The 17,694-nt window shown below is 40.3% G+C and overlaps 2 protein-coding genes across 2 annotated transcripts in view; both read right to left on the minus strand.

Moving 5' to 3' along the window:
* The window catches only part of LOC107090816 (spermatogenesis-associated protein 13-like), a 19,461-nt gene extending 5,880 nt beyond the window's left edge, over nucleotides 1-13,581 (minus strand). The window contains exons 1-6 of the mRNA XM_015384407.1: nucleotides 12,870-13,581; nucleotides 7,571-7,993; nucleotides 4,503-4,647; nucleotides 4,188-4,315; nucleotides 3,804-3,983; nucleotides 3,156-3,335 (exon numbers count right to left, since the gene is read on the minus strand). Coding sequence (XP_015239893.1) covers nucleotides 3,156-3,335; nucleotides 3,804-3,983; nucleotides 4,188-4,315; nucleotides 4,503-4,647; nucleotides 7,571-7,993; nucleotides 12,870-13,475 — 1,662 coding nt within the window. The 5' untranslated portion in view covers nucleotides 13,476-13,581. The remainder of the gene's footprint in view (nucleotides 1-3,155; nucleotides 3,336-3,803; nucleotides 3,984-4,187; nucleotides 4,316-4,502; nucleotides 4,648-7,570; nucleotides 7,994-12,869) is intronic.
* Nucleotides 13,492-17,694, minus strand: part of LOC107090790 — a 15,940-nt gene continuing 11,737 nt past the window's right edge. Inside the window, exons 2-3 of the mRNA XM_015384364.1 lie at nucleotides 13,575-14,375; nucleotides 13,492-13,518 (exon numbers count right to left, since the gene is read on the minus strand). Of these exons, the coding sequence (XP_015239850.1) occupies nucleotides 13,492-13,518; nucleotides 13,575-14,375 (828 nt within the window). The remainder of the gene's footprint in view (nucleotides 13,519-13,574; nucleotides 14,376-17,694) is intronic.

A 17,694-nucleotide genomic window follows, 5' to 3' on the forward strand; every position in this document is an offset into this window, starting at 1 on the left:
TCCTTCACTTAGTTTCCTTCTTAGATCCTAAATGAGGTGGTCTCAAAAGTCACAGTTACAACACACATAGGGCGCACCGCACATTTTGAGGGGAAAAAAAGACGTTTATGTGCGCCTTATAGTCGTGAAAATACGGTACTCAGAGTTCTGAAAACAGAAAGTTTATGTTCCAGTGGGTGATGAATTGTCCACAATGTGTAGAGGACAGTCCAGAAGGGACAACATGTTGTTCTTGGCATCGTCTCTAGTAACTTGATATTACTTTCCACTGAGTTGATGTGGTTGGTGAATGCCTCAACTTCCTTGGTTTGGATCTTGACCTAAGTATTATCCACGTCTGAACCAGTTGGTTGTGTTCCCTTGTATGTGCCGAGTATTCTGCTTCCCACCTCCTCCATGTTAATATTGGCAACAGTGGGTGTAACTAGGGTAGCCTATGGCACAGCAATGTTTCTGTTGGTAAAAGTTGTCACTGTATTGGAAGTATGTGGTCTGAGAAACTAGTCCATGCATTTGTTACTTCAAGGCTGGACTATTGTAATTCTTTACTATCAGGAAGTCCACAAACTGTAGTTAAAAGCCTTCAGCTGATCCAAAATGCTGCAGCCAGAGTTCTGATGAAAATAAAAAAGAGAGATCATATCTCTCCTATCCTGGCTTCTCTTCATCGGCTTCCTGTTAAATCCAGAATAGAATTTAAAATCCTCCTTCTCGCATATAAACCTTTAAATGGCCAAGCTCCATCTTATACCTGAGATATGAATGTTCCTTATGTTCTTAAAAGAGTACTTTACTCTTAATCTGCAGGTTTACTAGTGGTTCCTAGAATTTCTAAAAGTAGAATGGGAGGCAGATCTTTTAGTTATCAGGCTCCTCTCCTGTGATACCAACTACCATTTTTAGTCTGTGAGGCAAGACACCCTGTCTACTTTTAAGACTAGGCTTAAAACTTTGCTTTTTGATAAAGCCTATAGTCAGAGTGGCTCAGGTTAGAGCTCTATGGTTATGCTGCTATAGGCTCAGACTGCTGGAGGACATAGGGACCCCTATTTCATCATTCTACCTCTATTCTCTCATTCTGCAGAATTTGTTAGGTCAATCTCTAATGTTATGCTCTCTCTGCTTTTTCTCATAGTAACTTTATCTGATCTGTTCCTGTTTGGCTGTGACTCCATCCTGGAGAGAAATATCAGCTGTGCTGCTGCCATCAACACCTTTGTTTATAGATGTTGGATCTTCGTCTGTTTTTTAGTGTAATCCTGTTTCTCTGACTGTGACAAACTGGATGTGCTCTCTTTCCTCCTCTGTCATGGGAGATGGCTCCANATCATCATAATCAGTTGTGCTAAAGCAGGCAGGGAAACCTCTAAAACCTGCAGGACAGCGGCCCTCGAGGACCGAGTTTGGGGATGCCTGCTCTATAGTTATGCTACTATAGGCTCAGACTGCTGGAGGACATAGGGACCCCTAATTCATCATTCTACCTCTATTCTCTCATTCTGCAGAATTTGTTAGGTAAATCTCTAATGTTATGTTCCTCTGCTTTTTATTATAGTAACTATATCTGATCTGTTCCTGTTTGGCTGTGACGCCATCCTGGAGAGGAGTGTCGCTGTGCTGCTGCCATCAACGCCTTTGTTTATAGATGTTCTATAGATGTTTTGTTTGAATGGATCTTCGTCTGTTTTTTAGTGTAATCCTGTTTCTCTGACTGTGACAAACTGGATGTGCTCTCTTTCCTCCTCTGTCATGGGAGATGGCTCCAAGCTTGTCTGCCTGGCTGGGTGTTTCTTGGATGGGGCCGCCTGTGGAGCTGGTTGACAGTTGCCTTTTGAAGCTCTGCTTCTTTTTCTATGTCTGCTTCTGTCTCCTTGAACCCCAGTCGGCCTCAGAAGATGGCCGCTCACACTGAGCCTGGTTCTGCTGGCTCTCCACTCTCGCTACAAGCATGCTTTGTGTGAGGGATTGCCTTTGAGTCAATGAGTCAATGCAATCAGCTGATTTTTCTTAGATAGAACACTTCGAACCAATGTTATGGAATGATCTACCTGAATTGTCTTCGGCTAATGCAGGAAGACAGACTGAGACGGCTTGGAGGAACAAGGTTGCCCTACGTGCCTTCAGAAAGCTGAAGCCAGAGGAAGCAATACAGCTACTAGTGCATCTGCAAGAGCATCTACCTATGGAGCGGTGTCTAACCTATGTACAAGCATCTATATGACGCAGCAGTCACTTTTTTGATGCTCAACAAAGGCGCGCAATTAACGTAGCATTACACTTTCTAATTGTTTGAATTAACCTATGAAATATAACATTGTACATAAAAATTATTTAAAGTCTTCCTTATAAAATTTCTACCTCTAGTCAAGCACCCATACTTCCCATAATCAGGATAAAAGTGGTGATGCAACAAAGACAAAGGGTTAGCTGCATTCCACCTCAAAACACAGTAAATATGGTTTCAGAGAGTCTAAATTTCAACATTTTCGGGGGAATGACACCCCCTGACCCGCCTACGCTGCACAAAACCTGAAGATGTGATACACCAAGGTGTACATCCTATGAAATATTCCTAGCTAAAAGCCTGACCATGAATATAGAGACAATGCTGAAGATCTGCCCACAAATTTACAATGCATTTCATATTTTTGTTTCCTTCAGTTTAAATTCAGACATTTCAAAATAACACTAAAGAGTTGTAATCATAATAGTATGAAAACAGTCCTATTAACCTTAAACTTATCCTCTTTTTAAGGCTATCATACCATCAGAATTTCATAGTGACCAATGCCTACCAGTGATGCATCTTTTCATCAGGTTAGGATTACTGCTCTCACTTTGACTGGCTTGCAGAGGAAAGCTTTAGAAATTGTTTTGCCAACAATTTTAGACAGATGTTTTAAATTTCTTTGAGCTGCTTTCTGTATTTTTCTTTAACTTTCATGTTTTCAGACATGTTTGTTAAACTAATGTTTTGCTGGAACTAAGGGGCTCAAGGATGGTGAGTGAAATTCGACTTGAAAAGCGTGGTTAGAGATAACCCATCCAAAAATGAATGTGTAACATTTACAGTTGCATGATGATGTGAACGTGTCACAAAGATGTTGATATTTTTTCTTTACATCACTGTATTACTATAGTAAAGAAGCAAGTACCTCACAGATGTCTTTTAAGTGTTTGATGTAAATGCGTTCGGTTTTCATGATTTCTTGAACCACATTGGTTCTCATTTGCTCCCTGTGCTGAGTGCTGGGTTTGTCCCTGGGAGCTGGATCCTCCTGGTCTGCCACACTCTCCACGCTCTCAGTGCTCGAGTCCTCTTGGTTTACACGCACCTGAAACACATCCAACGCAAACTCAGCAAAACCTCCTGAGAACCGGTCCCAAATAAATCTGTTTTGAGAGCAAACCTAAGTCAGGATTAGACTTAAAAACATAAATTAGAAGTCGTTTACATTTGTCTCTACAGGTCGGGAACAATTTAAACAGAAAACAGTAGCTACTTTATTATGGCAACATGTGGAGGCAGAACCAGACGCTGTTCATCAACGTTGATTCAGCAAAAAGCAATTACACTTCCTGCCAATCAAGGAACCTCACCATGGTTACTACAGCCTCACTAATTAAGACCAAAGTGTCAATCAATTCCCATCACCACAGAAACCAGCGGGACCCTCTTATGTTTCTGTCCTTCAGCTCTCCATTCAGTGGGCCGCTGTTTGTTTGGGCTAAAGCCGGCTTGAGGACCTTTTATTTTCCTCAGCAAACACGTAAAAGGCAGCAGGGTCAGAAAGTCCACTTACCCTCACAAAGCTGGAAGGGAACCAGGCCTCCCTGTCACCCCCCCTGCCCCACCACCAGTCCTTGTGGGAAGCGTCCAGGAGGCGGATAACATCTCCGGCCTTGAAGGCCAGCTCCTTCTCTTCCATGGTCACATGGTCCCAGAGAGCCTCGGCGTACACGCCATGCCCTGAGCTTATCCACTGCACAGCGCCCAGGCAGATAAGAACATACAATTACATTGAGGCTAAGCCTGTGTCTGGCATGTAAGATTACTTCTAGACTTGCTAACAGTGATGTGGGCGAACTGTGGCCAAACATCTTAGAAACATGTTCAAAGTCTGGAAACAAGATGAGCCTAAAACTGATTTTGTTTTTTTCTGAGAACATGTTTTAGTGTCCCTCACCTCGTTGAGCAATGAGAGCTCCACCCCAGGCTGGAGGTAGGGCGTGCCATCGGCGAGCTCATCGAAGCTGCTCTCCTCCTCCTCGCTCACGCTGTCATCAAGCGTAGCTGTGCTTTCAGACACACCAGCTGCAACACATACCCAGAGATAAAGAAACCACATGTAGAAAGCAAGCAACATACATCTGCTTCTCTATCAGCACTTCTCCAACATACTTGCTGACATTCCTCAGCCCCTATTTTTTTCTTGTTCTTTTCTCTCCCCTCACAGAGAAAACTTTTGTTAAATCTTCTCAAAAACAAACCCAGTTCTCACCGCTCAGTACTCTGTGGAGCTTGCGCCGCCCCACGCGGTCCAGTCCGATAGGGGTGCTCTGGGATAGAGGGCAGGGTCGGAATCTGGCAGACACTCCTCTGTAGGGGGGCACCTTGTGGGAGGGGATCGGTGGTCGTGACAAAGGCTGCAGTAATAACAAGAGGAAAAGTCCTGGGATTTAGGAAGAGCTCACTTTCTCGGGCTTTCACCAGCTCCCCCCATGACTCACTGCTACACACATATTGCAGAGTCTGAGTGGGCGTTCCTGCACAGTAAGGCTGGTCACTTTGGGCTTCTCTATTTGATACAGTAGTTCTGTGCTTCCTGTAACACTTCACAAGCAAACTAAAGTATTTGCACCATAACAGTCAGCTGAATATTAGTCTGGACAGAAAAGTAGGCCAAGGCTTTTCCAGAGGGATTTAACAGTATAAATATGAGTCTCTTTAGTGTAAATGCTTGACAGGATTTGTTTGAAAACTGAATTCATTATTAACCGTTTGATGACCTAAAGCATTTGAAGGGAGGCAAATAATTGATCTCACAGCACTTACTGAGGCTTATAATATGCAGAATGTCAGTTTCATGGTCCGTTTCTTTAATTCGTTTGGCTTTTATCATTTTCTGGGTTGTACAGATCTACGTCTAAACCCTCACATGGACCTGATAAAACAATCAGGACCTGTTTATTTGTCTCCGCCCCTTGTGTCTCTTACAGTATTAAAAAGGCAATGCCTCCATTTCTGATAGTTGGAAATGACATTGCTTGAGCTTCAGGTCTAAGAACTGCTTTACCTTCTAACGCTTTCTGCTAATCTCTAAGCCTGCTTTAAAATTGTTCCCTATGGTTAAAGAAACTATATGTCTGATAGCATGTTAAATGTACCCTGTTTACTAGCCTCACATTTTTATAAAATATTCCATTGAATATACAGTCCTGTATTTCTGTGCAGACTCAGCTCACTCCACTTTTTAAAACCTTAGTTATAATAAGATCTTCTTATTTACAACAATATTGCAAACTAGATAAATCAATTATAAAACCCTTCAAATCTTTCTTTCTTTTCTTACAACACTACATTAGACAAGGTCAGACTTTCAAAAGCTGAAGCCCTGTCACACCTTAACGATTTAGCCAGCAAATGCCTGACGTCCCAGAATCTTCTAAAATGCCGGCATACGCTGAACTTTCGATGTATTTTTATTTTTATTTTGGGTGTATATATAGAGTATTTATAATGACTCCAGAACTTCTGTCCAATAACAGCCTACTTATGCATAATGTAATGCTAATTAAATGTCATAAGCCAGTGTCCTGTGGTGGCAGCTATACGCCTGGAGGCGCCCGGCTTGCATAAAAAGTTTGTTTGATAGCGGTATTGTATCTGCCCTTTACCGCCTGCAAAAAAATAAAAGGTAGATAAAAAGAAAAAAGAAAAAGAAAGAAAGAAGGTTTGCAGCACAGCAGATTCAGAGTAATGTCTGCTAGGAAGTTTGTTGACCGTGGGCTGTGGGCGTGAACGCAGGGAGGATCCATCACTCTCAACTTCTCACTCAACCTATGACGGTGATGCAGTCTGGAGGACTACAGTTTCCTCCTGTTAACCCCCTTTTATGCCCAAATGCTGCCAATATGCCATTATATGGTGGCTGTAAGTTAGAAACATGTTGTCCACTTCGTCTGGAACACGTCAAATACGCTGATATGCACTGGAGATAAGTTCTTGTTAAGATACACAAGTTTTGCACAAGTTACTCAAAGGTTTTGGAGAAGCTACACACCACGACTTATGAGTAAATTACACTTAACGTATGTCAACGATCAGATAACTTACCTGTAATACATGGCCCACGTACGGCGTCGTGTTTCAAAGTGTGTCAGCGTGCTTCAGCATCCTCATAACTTATACAAAACGTATCCATAACTTATCCAACGTATGCAGACATTTTTGCCAGATTTTTGGTACATAAGGCATACGCTGTCTAAATCGTCAAGGTGTGACAGGGGCTTGATTTACTGAAAACTAAACTTTACACCCATGTTGATTCCTTGTAAATACGGCTGAGTAAGAAAGCAGATTTTCCACGGATCATATAGAAAAGATTCATTAGTTTTCCTCCTTCTTTGACTAATTTAATCATCCACTTTTTAAACTTCTCAAAATCAGACTTATGTTCATCACAGTGACTTAAGAATAACCAGCTAAAAGACACACCAGCGTGCACTTTATAGTAAACGAGCCTTCTGGCTCTTTCTGAAAGATTAAATTAGCACATTTTAAATTCAGTGTTTGTAAAATCAAACTTTATGTTCATCAGATGTATTCTCCTAAAATGTCAGTAATATTTACACCAATCATAGCTCGCTTTACAGGCTCCTAAAACTTGGAAAGCTCTGCTGTTAGCTACTGTGCTCCTCTGTTTCAGTCCTTACTTACAAATCTCATCAACTGAAGATAAAACTCTTTGCCCTTTAGCTGTGAGCCCTGTGTGTCTGTGCCGTTTCATTTGCATACTATTTTTTTTATTGTAACTTGAAAACAATATATTTTGTTTTTCAGCTGCCAAAGCTGCTGTACACATACTAAAGTGATATTTGTTAGATGTTCCTGCAAGTTTTTTTTTTTATCTTTGTTTGCTCCACGGACCTAGAGAGGTCTTGGTTGCAACATGTTCAAAGCAACCTGGAATTTAAAAAAAAAGCATCATGCAGGATTTAAAGAGATTGAGCCACAAAGCTGCAGATTAGCACAAAAAGATTACAATCTGCCTCAACCCGCAGCATTTAGGATTTAGGAGAAAACTATCATCAGTGGAAAAATGTAAACAACATAAAATACCATAACTAAAACTAGTGTTTATGGATTTTTTGGGGATGCTATAAAAATATGGCCTCCCTTCATGAAGGGATCCCGAATGATTCTTTGCTTTTTGCCACTTAATTTACTTGAATATATTTTAAACTAGATCAGAGGGTCATTTAATGATTTTAAATTTAAGAACAGATCATTTAATCACAAATGTGCAACAAGAAAATGATTTGTAAGGGAAACATGGTGAAATCTTACAGGAGGAAGGGAATCCTCCTTCATCTCCTTATCTGCAGGGAAGAGATCCACAGCTCCGATCACAGAGATGGGCCGATGTCTCGGAACATCCCCGTTAAAGGCATAATTCTCAGGGCTGCTCCCGTTTTCATGCAGCCGTGCCTCCAATGTCCTTTCTGGATAGTTTGGCACCGGAACTTCCTCTGGGATGGATTGCTTCCTGGAAACCAGCTGGGCATAGTCAGAGATGGGCCGGGGTCTGGGGCGGCCGCTCCTTCGTCTGGTTTGGACCGAAGACGTCTCTGTGGAAGTTGCAGCCTCCTCTGTGGGTGATGTGGGTATATTAGAGAGGCGTGCTGGGGGGTCAGGAGGTGGGCTGCTGGCTGCTGTGGAGACTTCGTCTGTTTGCAGAAGTGCTTCTTGTTCTTGAAATTGTGATTTTACCTAGAAAGCAAGAAGAAACAAACAAAAACACGTAAAATAACTAAGAATTAAGGTCAAATGTTATTCCTGAACAATATCAATAAATGCACTAAAAATTTGAATATCACTTTCTAACAATAACATTGCAGTACTGTATGTCTGTCAGGGATAAATCACAGCTTGCAGTCTGAACCAACAAAATATATATATATAAAAAAAACATTAAAGGTATAATGGAGGATTTTTGCAATTTTTTGAAAAGAGCCATCTTCTCCACTTTGAAAAAAAAATGCACATGCCCAACCCAGTACCCGCTCCTGAGAGGGAATGTCTATTAAACGTGTGCAAGTGCATGTACAAGCCCATTTCTCCTCGTGCACGCTCAATTCAAAAGTTACTGTTTGCATCGCTCATACAAGCTAACTTTCCAAAAGAAGATTTGCAATTTTTCCACTATGTCAGACTCACCAACTGCAAGTGAAAATGGGGACAAGCACGTAGGACGGCCTTACGTAAACATTTCACCAGAATGATTGACGATTAGGAGGACCACTTATTTTGATTATCCACCCAGAAAAGGAACTCCACTATAGCTTTAAGGCTGATTTAATAAGCAGAATCAGTATAATTTGTTTTCATAAAATATGTCATCAAAGGTTCCAATAAGACTCTTATTGTGAAGGCACCAAATAGCGATTAGATAAGGAGCCTTTTTGTTGTTATTGTCCACCAAATAGAGTAGACCCTCGGGTTACTCTAAACCAGGAGTCTTCAAAGTTTTCCAGGCCGAGGACCCCCCAAACTGATGGTGAGATGGAGCAGGGACCCCCTAATACTATGTATATTGTATGAAATTGTGTTATATCAAACTGGTTCTATAGTCACATTTTACAGATGGAGTAACGTAACGAAAGTAATTTCTCCTTGGGATTAGTAAAGTATTTCTGATTCTGATTCCTCATTGATGGGACAGGTGTTGTGAATGAAACGGTGCCCAGCTTGAAAGAGCTCCTATGTGTTGCTGAATGTGTGCATTGATGACTAAAAGACATCTTCTGCCTCCATTTATCTGTTTACTACAGTGTGTTGAATTCATGTTAATGTGGATTTAAAGACATTTCAGTTAGTGGAAAAAATTGCAGGGGGGAATATAAAAGAAAAAAGTCTAATCAAGCAAAACTTTCGCGACCCCCATGCAGTATCTCCGTGGACCACTTAGGGGTCGCGGACCCCCTGTTAAGACCTCCGCTCTAAACTTAACAGGCTAATAATAACTTAGCATTTGCTGCAGGACAGTTAGAGGAAACCAACGTCTCACTCGGAATTTAAAAGAACTAAAAACAGCCACTGATTACCAATTTTTATGATTAAATTAGATCCTAAATCTCTGATCTGATATCCGAATCGATTCATTCACTCATATCACTATGGGTATAGGATACTGGATAAATGACACCGATCTAGAATTACAATCCACTCATTTCTTTTTTCAATAACATCACAGACGGCAGTTACACATATTTAGTCACTTTATTTCAAGCTAGTGATTAATTATTTTTTTGTCTTCACTCACACGGCAAGGTATACGGTTCATTAAGTCAACAATAATATTGGCACAAATATTGTTGTCAGAAAAAAAATGGTTTGGTGTTTTAAATTATTAAGCTTAATTATAAAAACATTTCTGAGAGCATAGAGCTGCAAATAAGAGAGTGTGATTGTTAAAGTGTTATTTTTTTGTGATATATTCACCAGTCCTACTTTGAATTGGTGATTTAGAGCAATCATTACACCTCACCAAGATCAGTTCGTAAGAAAAACATCAGGTTGCCGAGGCGACGCAAAGTCACAGACAACTTTGCTGGATCTCAACACCTAACAAGGATTTCTTTCAATGAGATTCCTATTTGTACATTTTTAGAGTAAAATATTTACTATTTACATGATAATTGTGAGCATCACAATTCTGCTTCACAATAAAATTAAAATTAAATGCATTCCTTGAGCATTCACTGTGCCAGATTTAGGTAATGGAGTAAAATTAGGCGATGCTTACAGCCATCCAGAGAAAATAAAACTCACCTCTGGCTTTCCTTGGTCTGGGTCCGGACCCCTGCATAAACACTGGAATGGTACACATAGTACTAACACCATTGTAAAACTGGATAGCCGGTGGTCCTCAAGGCCAAATCCCTAAATTCCTTTCAGAAGCCCCTTGATGTCTAAAGAACACGGATGTACTTTTCAAATCCATGGTTAAAAGCAAAATCCCAATCTCAGAGCATTATTCTGCTAAAGTCCTGCATCTATGGCCTGCTTACTGCTTACTTGGGGGGAGCTGTTACCTGTCAAAGGCCTGGCGTTCATGTTGCTGTACTTTGATCTGGAGCAACGGCTAACAGAAAGGGGAGGGGGGGGGACTAATGCTGTGCTCAGTCACAGCCTCAAAACCAGAACCCACTAAACCAGAGCCGCACACCGTTTTTGTTTTTTGTTGTTCTTTTGCGCAAGTCTCCTAATCATAAACAAAGTCTAATCATTAACTCCCCCAGCGCCCTCAGAGCGCCGGCGGCACGACGGGTGCAACCTCAGCATGTGACTCTGCTGCAGGGGACGCCGGGAATCAAACAGATCTGACAGGAACAGGAGGGCCAGTCGATGTTTCACCTTTGCTGTCATTTATCTGACACGCATGGGGACTTTGGACAGCTTACAACTCCTTTTCCTTTTTAAGTGTACGTGCGGTTGAACTCATAAGTATTACATCATCACGGGAATATATCAAAGTTCACTTTACTTCCTCACTTAAAAAAAGGTCACAATAGCCCTCCGAATGAGAGGGGCTTTAAATGATCAAAATACCATGCAGAAGCAGCTTTAAGGGATTTCTTGTTCTTCGAAACAAACATGTTTTTCATACATGTATGATGACTTTAAATGATTCTTTTCAAAACAAAATTCTATAAACATCTAACATCAAAGCTTTAAACTGATTCAGATTCAAAGAAAACATTCTTTTAGCTTTTAGCAAAAGTACCTTTTTTAGCTGAAAATTACAAGATGACAATAAGTAAAAAAAAAATTATCTGTATCATAAGGTTCTATGTGTTTCATTTTCATTACTACTATCACTAGTTAGGTACAAGGGCAGGTAGTAAAGCAGCAGTAGAAGATTATGGTTAACCTCTTGATTTTTTTTTTTTCAGAAGCTGAGAGTTTTAGGTTTTAAAATAAACATTGTCCCTTTAATCTTCTGGGAATAGTTTCTGAAACACTAAACTAAAATTCTAAAACGTGGGCTCAAATGTATACCCAGCAACAAACTGAAATAACGAGGACTTACAATAATGGAAGACTGGGTTATTGAGCTAAATTAAGGCTATAAAGTAAAAAAAATGAAAATAATAATAATAATTAAACCTGAAAAAAGGTTAAAAAATAAAACATTGTACCAGACTGTGCAAATCTTTCATATTTCATCCTCTGAGATCTGCATTGCATATTGTAAGATGCTCTTATTGGTGAACACATGTTATTTTTCAAAACTAATCACATACACATGGGGGTGATGTTGGCATGGGTGTTGCGATACGATACGTGTCACGATACTTGTAATACGATATTATCATGATATTGCAATATCACTATATAGTGCTTTAAATGTTCAGCAGAAGATAGTGATTGTTTAGCTATTTTGGCATCCATAATGTTTGGGGTTTGAGTCATGACTGCCTGAACTACAGATATGGCTCTGCACAGCAAAAGGGCTCCACAGCACCATCTATTAGAGTGGCGGTGCAGAGGTGGCTCATTTCCCCTCATTCTTTTAGGTTAAATTATTTTTTTTTAAATCGATATTAATACCTGAAAGATCGATATTAATCAGGATATATCGCCAAATCGATTTTTTCCCCATCACACAGAATGTTGATGATTTTTTTAAAGACATTTCCAGTTCCCACAGTCCCTCAATGCAACAGGGAATACGTTGTTCAGCTGCTGTGATGAGCTGTTAAAATTACACATCACTGTCATCTGAGGCCCGGCCCCCTATGCCAAAACATAGCCATAAGTTTGAAGCCTGAAAAAAAATCTGCAAGTTTGAATGAGAAAAAAAAAATTGAAACTGAAAAGAAGTTTTTTATTTTCAACAAACTTTTTCCCCCCCAGATAATTTTTTCTTTTAACTAGCTCCATAGTGCTTCTTGTGTCCTGAGATGCTACAAGTGCAGTGGCAACCCACTGCTCCTCAAGAACACTAATTTAGTCCAAAGGAGATGTTTTATAGCAATGTAAAAAATTTTTTACATTTACAAATAAAAATTGTTAAGATATAGAATACTTTAGATTTAGATTAGCATGTTAGAGAGAGAAACATTGCTTTCCATTCCCTGAAAATGTTTCCTTCAATGATATTTTTTTGGTAGAAACCCTCCCAAAAATTACACATAAACCATAAATTTCTGACGCCTATGATAAAGTGGTTCAGCCACCTCTATGAATCACTTGTAAGGCAGCATCTGGGGCTCCAGTTAAACAAAATAATATTTTATTTTCTTTGTTAGGAAATGTCAACTTTATATCAAAATGTAAAGTTGGTAGACATGAACTATGTATAGTCCTTAAGAAACCTTGATTATTTCCTAGAAAAAACAGATAAGGAATCAGATAACCATTGTTAGTTAAGATAAAACCTTAAATTAGTACATATGTTGCTGTAATCTTGTCTAGTTTTTTTCCCTTTAACCGCAGTAAGAGTGAAAAACTCAAACGCTTATCATAAAGATCGGTTTTCTGGAGGCAGGGAGAGATAGAGGTAGACAGACAGAGACATGAGAGGAAGGTTATTCCATATCCCACTCATTACACAGGGTAATTTATAAGTTTGCAGCCTTACCTCATTTGGCAGCGAGGCAAAGTCAGGTTGTTGTTGCGATGCTTCTCCCTGACTGAGTGGGGGTGAAACACATTCGACCATCTGTTCAGAATTACTTGTTGTTGAATCAGGCGGCAGCTCATGCTGAGCAGAGATATCAGCTTGAAGCTGCTCTGGTGAATCTCGGGGCTCTGAGGAAAGTGGGTCGATGACAGTCTGACAGGGCTGCGGCTCTGCGTGGTGTTCGGGCTCAGTGTGAATGAGAGGAGTGCTTTTGGCGGAGGTGACCTGAGCGGTGGCGGCTGTGGGCCGGCGCTGTCGCTCACTGGCTTGCAGGCAAGGCAGGCGTCGAGAGTAGTCATCGTGGAGACGGCTCAGGGGGGACATGGGAGACGGAGAGGTGGGACTCGTGGACAGACTCTTACTCCGCCGGCCGGTTAGGTCGGTCATACTGCCGATCAGCTTGACCATTGGCCCCTTGTTCTTCATTTGGCTCCTCCTGCCTCGGAGGTCCACCGAAGATACGCTGGAGGTCCTTTGGATGCTGGGTGTCCCGTTTGGAAATGTGATGCCCTGAAGGTCGTCCTGAGGTGAAGCAAGTCCTGGACATGGGCTTTTACGTCTCATAGGTCGCTTAAATAAATTAAGGTTCTCTGCACTTTTGCTGAGTCTGCTCAAAACCTTCACATTGATATTTTCCTTCTGGTTCTCTGTTTGGACATCAACCCTTGATTTTTGTGTCATGTGTGTAGTGTCAGATTTCTCTCTACCTGCTCCTCTTCCATTTTCTAAGTCAAGTAACGTGATCCTTCCTGCGCCGTATGCTCTCCTGATGCTCCTGGAAAATCGGGAATTGCGTGTGAGCTCACCGTCAGCCTCCTCATCATCATAGTCCTCAATATCTGAGTCGTGCTGTTTCTTGTTGGCTGATATTTGGTCTGGTAAATGTAGATTAGATATATGATTAGCTGCATCAGCTAGATCAGACCCTGAGCTGTTCCTGGCTGATCCATTAGGCATGTCCATGAAAAGTGGGGGGGCAATGTTGCTCGCTGCCCCCTTACTCTGAATTCCTTGCAGCACAGATGACCGCAGTTTTTTAAAGGAGTCCATAACACCGAACCCTGCCAATCCGGTCCACGGCTGGGGGCTGCTGTTCCCGTCGTTGTTCGAGCTTTCTGCATCAGGGCTGTGAGGAGGGACGACACCCTTCCTCGAGTTAGAAAACAGCCTCATTATTCTTGAATTGTAAGGCCTTCCTTCAGCTTGACTGTTCCCTGGGTTGGTCCAGGCAGAGGAGTTGATTCCATTTATTCTGCTCTCATCAGAGAATGGAGCTTCACCCACAGGCTGCACCTGGGAGCCACAACCGGACAGCAGGCAGGGGCCTGAGCTCCTGTCTGCAAGGCTCTGCGATGGAAATAGGTCGCTGAGGGGCCTGACTCGAATCAGGGGATCCGGTTTTGAGTGATGAAGGCGATGGAGAGGCTCTTCACTTCGGGACAAGACCTTGTCCTTCTGTTCTGCCTGCAGGAAAAACAAAGCACACTATTAACTTCATCATTAGACATTAGATAAGTAAAATGTACCAAAATAAAAGCAGACAAGAGACATCTGTGTAGCACAAATGTTGACAATTTTCAAGCTTTATACAAAACCATTGTAAGGCTCAGTGCTGAATGGTTTTCAATGTACTAAGCAGATCTTAGCGGGCAGTATTTTGGGTGAAAAGGGAATATTTTTCTAAAGTCTGAGATAAACTACTCAGACTTCATTGCCTTGTATGGCCTATTTGATGCAATACTCTCTGTGCCTAAAACGGTTTGATTAGGGCCCTGTTAGGTAGTCTGATTCAAAGCCCAGCTAAAGATGCAGAAAACCTTTATTTACACAAAAAAGTCGGGCCAAAACAGAGTTAACCAAGACTCCATGATATTAGACAATACTGTGATGGAAATGATAATATTCAGCTGTTAGTCGATGTATGCAAGATATACGGCGTATACCAATTAGGGCTGAAACTAACGGACAACTAACTATTTTGCAAAGCAATTATTTTTTCGATTAATAATTATCCAAAGGTTATCCAAAGATATTTTACGAAATGAACCAGGTGAAACTAAAACCTTTCCACTTGAGGGGTTCTGGAATAAGCATATTGAAAGATGAAATTATTATTTTTTTATATCTTAAATGCAAAATTTTTCTGAGTTTTTTTTCTTTTAAAATTTTGACATCATTATTCCTCCAAGTCAAATAAAACACATGTTTTAGAGTCTCTATAGTCCAGTTAACGATCAATCGATTGCTAGATTGGTTGACGATTATTTCAATGATGGATTAATCATGATTGTTTCAGACCTAATACCAATACTGAAAAAATAAACTCAAGACTTTATAGAATTAATTTAACTAAATACTCCTGTAAATAGTTACCTTCTCCCCATGTCTTTTAGATTTGAGTAAATCTGAGCAAGTTGACAGTTTTTTTTGTACTCCAGATGTGTTAAAGCCTTCAGGTAATTTCTTAGAGGATGCACTGAGAACATGGTTCTGAATCACAAGTAAAGAACAGAACCAAGACAGTCCAACTGAGCCAGCCGGACCATTTGTAGAGTCTACAAATGGTTCGGCTGGGGAAGCAAAGCAAGGATTTCTCTGGCCATAGAGGAACTGAGCCGTCTGAACCATGAAAAGCGAGGCCTCCGGTTCCCAGGACTCACTGCTCGGATCCAGGTGGATTATTTTCACTTCTGTCCTGCAGTTCTGCCGGTTGTTCATTCTAACAGCCTCCATAACTGCCTCCTGCCTTCAATTCTCTTTCAAAAATGTTTCCTGGGTCAAACAAAAAAAATACCTTTGATTTAATTCCTGAGAATTAAAGAGGACTTGATAAATTTTTAGGTTATTTGAGTTCAATTCCAATGAAAATCAGTCCACCTGACCTGTTCGTTAAGTTTGTTTAGTTATTATGCTTTTAGGCTTTTTTTTCTTGATTCTATGTTTATCTTTCAAATTCAGAAATATAGGCCCTAAATGTTCTTCCTCCTCTCCTTTATTTGAGTTTGATAAGGCTGAATACTCCGAGTAAAGGTGTGTTACACTTCAGATAAAGTACAGTTTATTGATAAGTCATGAGACATGATGGATTTTAATGACCCTCTGCTGGTTCGGTTAGTGACATTAAATCTGAAGAAGCTGACAGCCGTTACAATCAAAAGATAACCACATGCAGCGGGAGAAAATCACTGAAAGAAAGTAAACCTATCATCATCTAAATCTTTTTTAAAGATTTGCCAGATGAAGAGAAAGGAAATAAAAAATGGAGAAGGGAGTGTCCCACAGTGTGGGCCTGGTCCAGAAGAGAAAGCCACTTTACACAGAGCCCAGCATGGATTTGTCCTTGGTGCTGCTTTCAATGTCCCAGGAGAGCTGAGGCCCAGCCTAGGGGGTGGTACACTTCAGCTTTACATGTGTCTGATTCAGGGCAGAGGCTAACACTGCTAAGGCTTTGAAGTGCAGCTTTGTGAGCGTGACTAAGCAATGAAAACTGCTAATCCATTGTGATTAATGCAATAAATTGCCCTGTTTTTCCTCCAGATTTCACAGACAATTAGGGAACAGGGGAGGGAGGGGTCCTCCCATGAGTGACACTCTTCAAGTCATTATGGATCATCATCTCAACAGCTGGCAAAGCACGAAAAACAAAATCAAGTTAATTTTTTAAGTTAAAATCGTCTTTTTTCCTCAGAAATTATTCGAGCTAAGCTATTAATTATTGAAGTTGGATAACTTTACAAACCATTCAAACAATTCCAGTTAACAAACACAGTTATACTTTAACAGCCCCACCACTACACACTGCCTTCTAGTGGTTAATTCACAAAACATAGCACTTGAAGCATCAATAAACATTTAAAAAGCATTAGCCATGATGTGATATATAATTATGTTGGATGCAAGAAGAAAATGTGATTTTCTACTAATCAAAGCAAATACTTGTTTTATCCAATGAATGCGAGTTAAACGTTAAATAAAAAGAGCAAACAAAGAACATTTCCCGCCCCGAACCAAAGGCAGGTGTTTGGGTTAAGGCTGGATTTAAATCAGAGGTGTGGTTTGAAATCTAGCAAATAAAAAGATTACCAACCCTTAAACTTGGTTTCACATTTGGTCACATTACAAACTTAACGCTTGATGCATTTTATCTATAATATTTTATAACATATGAACACAAAGAAGTGCATAAATGTGAAGCGGATTACATTTTCTTCAACCATATTTTAAAAGATACCAAAAAGAGATTTCAACAGGGTATAACCTACAGCAGAGGCGTCCATGTTGGTCCCTAAAGGCTACAGTCCTGATTATGATCAAAACTACCGAGGAATAGTTGCCAATTCATGTGATTTGATTTGTTTCTTAATGGTGTAAATGTGTTCCTTTCTGATTAAACTGATAGGGATGTAATTGTTATGAGTAGTGAGATACATGAACATCATGTTTTTGTGCAAATTTTGAGTTTTTATATTGTGAATAGAATGTAATTTTATATTCTTTATTGTGAACTTTAATGATTATTTTGGTTTTATGTAACTTTATACTGTATTTCCTTTTAATGGACTCCATTAAGAATAGCAGCAGCCTTGACTTTGGCTAATGGAGCTCCAAATGAATAAACTATAAACATTACCAAGCTTCTGCAAAGCTAGATGACATGCTGATGAGTTAAATGAAAAAAGAGAGGAAGAAAAAGTAGCACTGCCTGTTATCCTAAAAAAATACATCACCATAGTGAGATGTAGCAGTGGCAGCATCATGCTGTGGAAGCACTTTTCCAAGTCAG

This window comes from Cyprinodon variegatus, unplaced genomic scaffold, assembly GCF_000732505.1.
Source record: "Cyprinodon variegatus isolate N-32 unplaced genomic scaffold, C_variegatus-1.0 Scaffold311, whole genome shotgun sequence".
In the NCBI taxonomy this organism is placed as follows: Eukaryota; Metazoa; Chordata; class Actinopteri; order Cyprinodontiformes; family Cyprinodontidae; genus Cyprinodon; species Cyprinodon variegatus.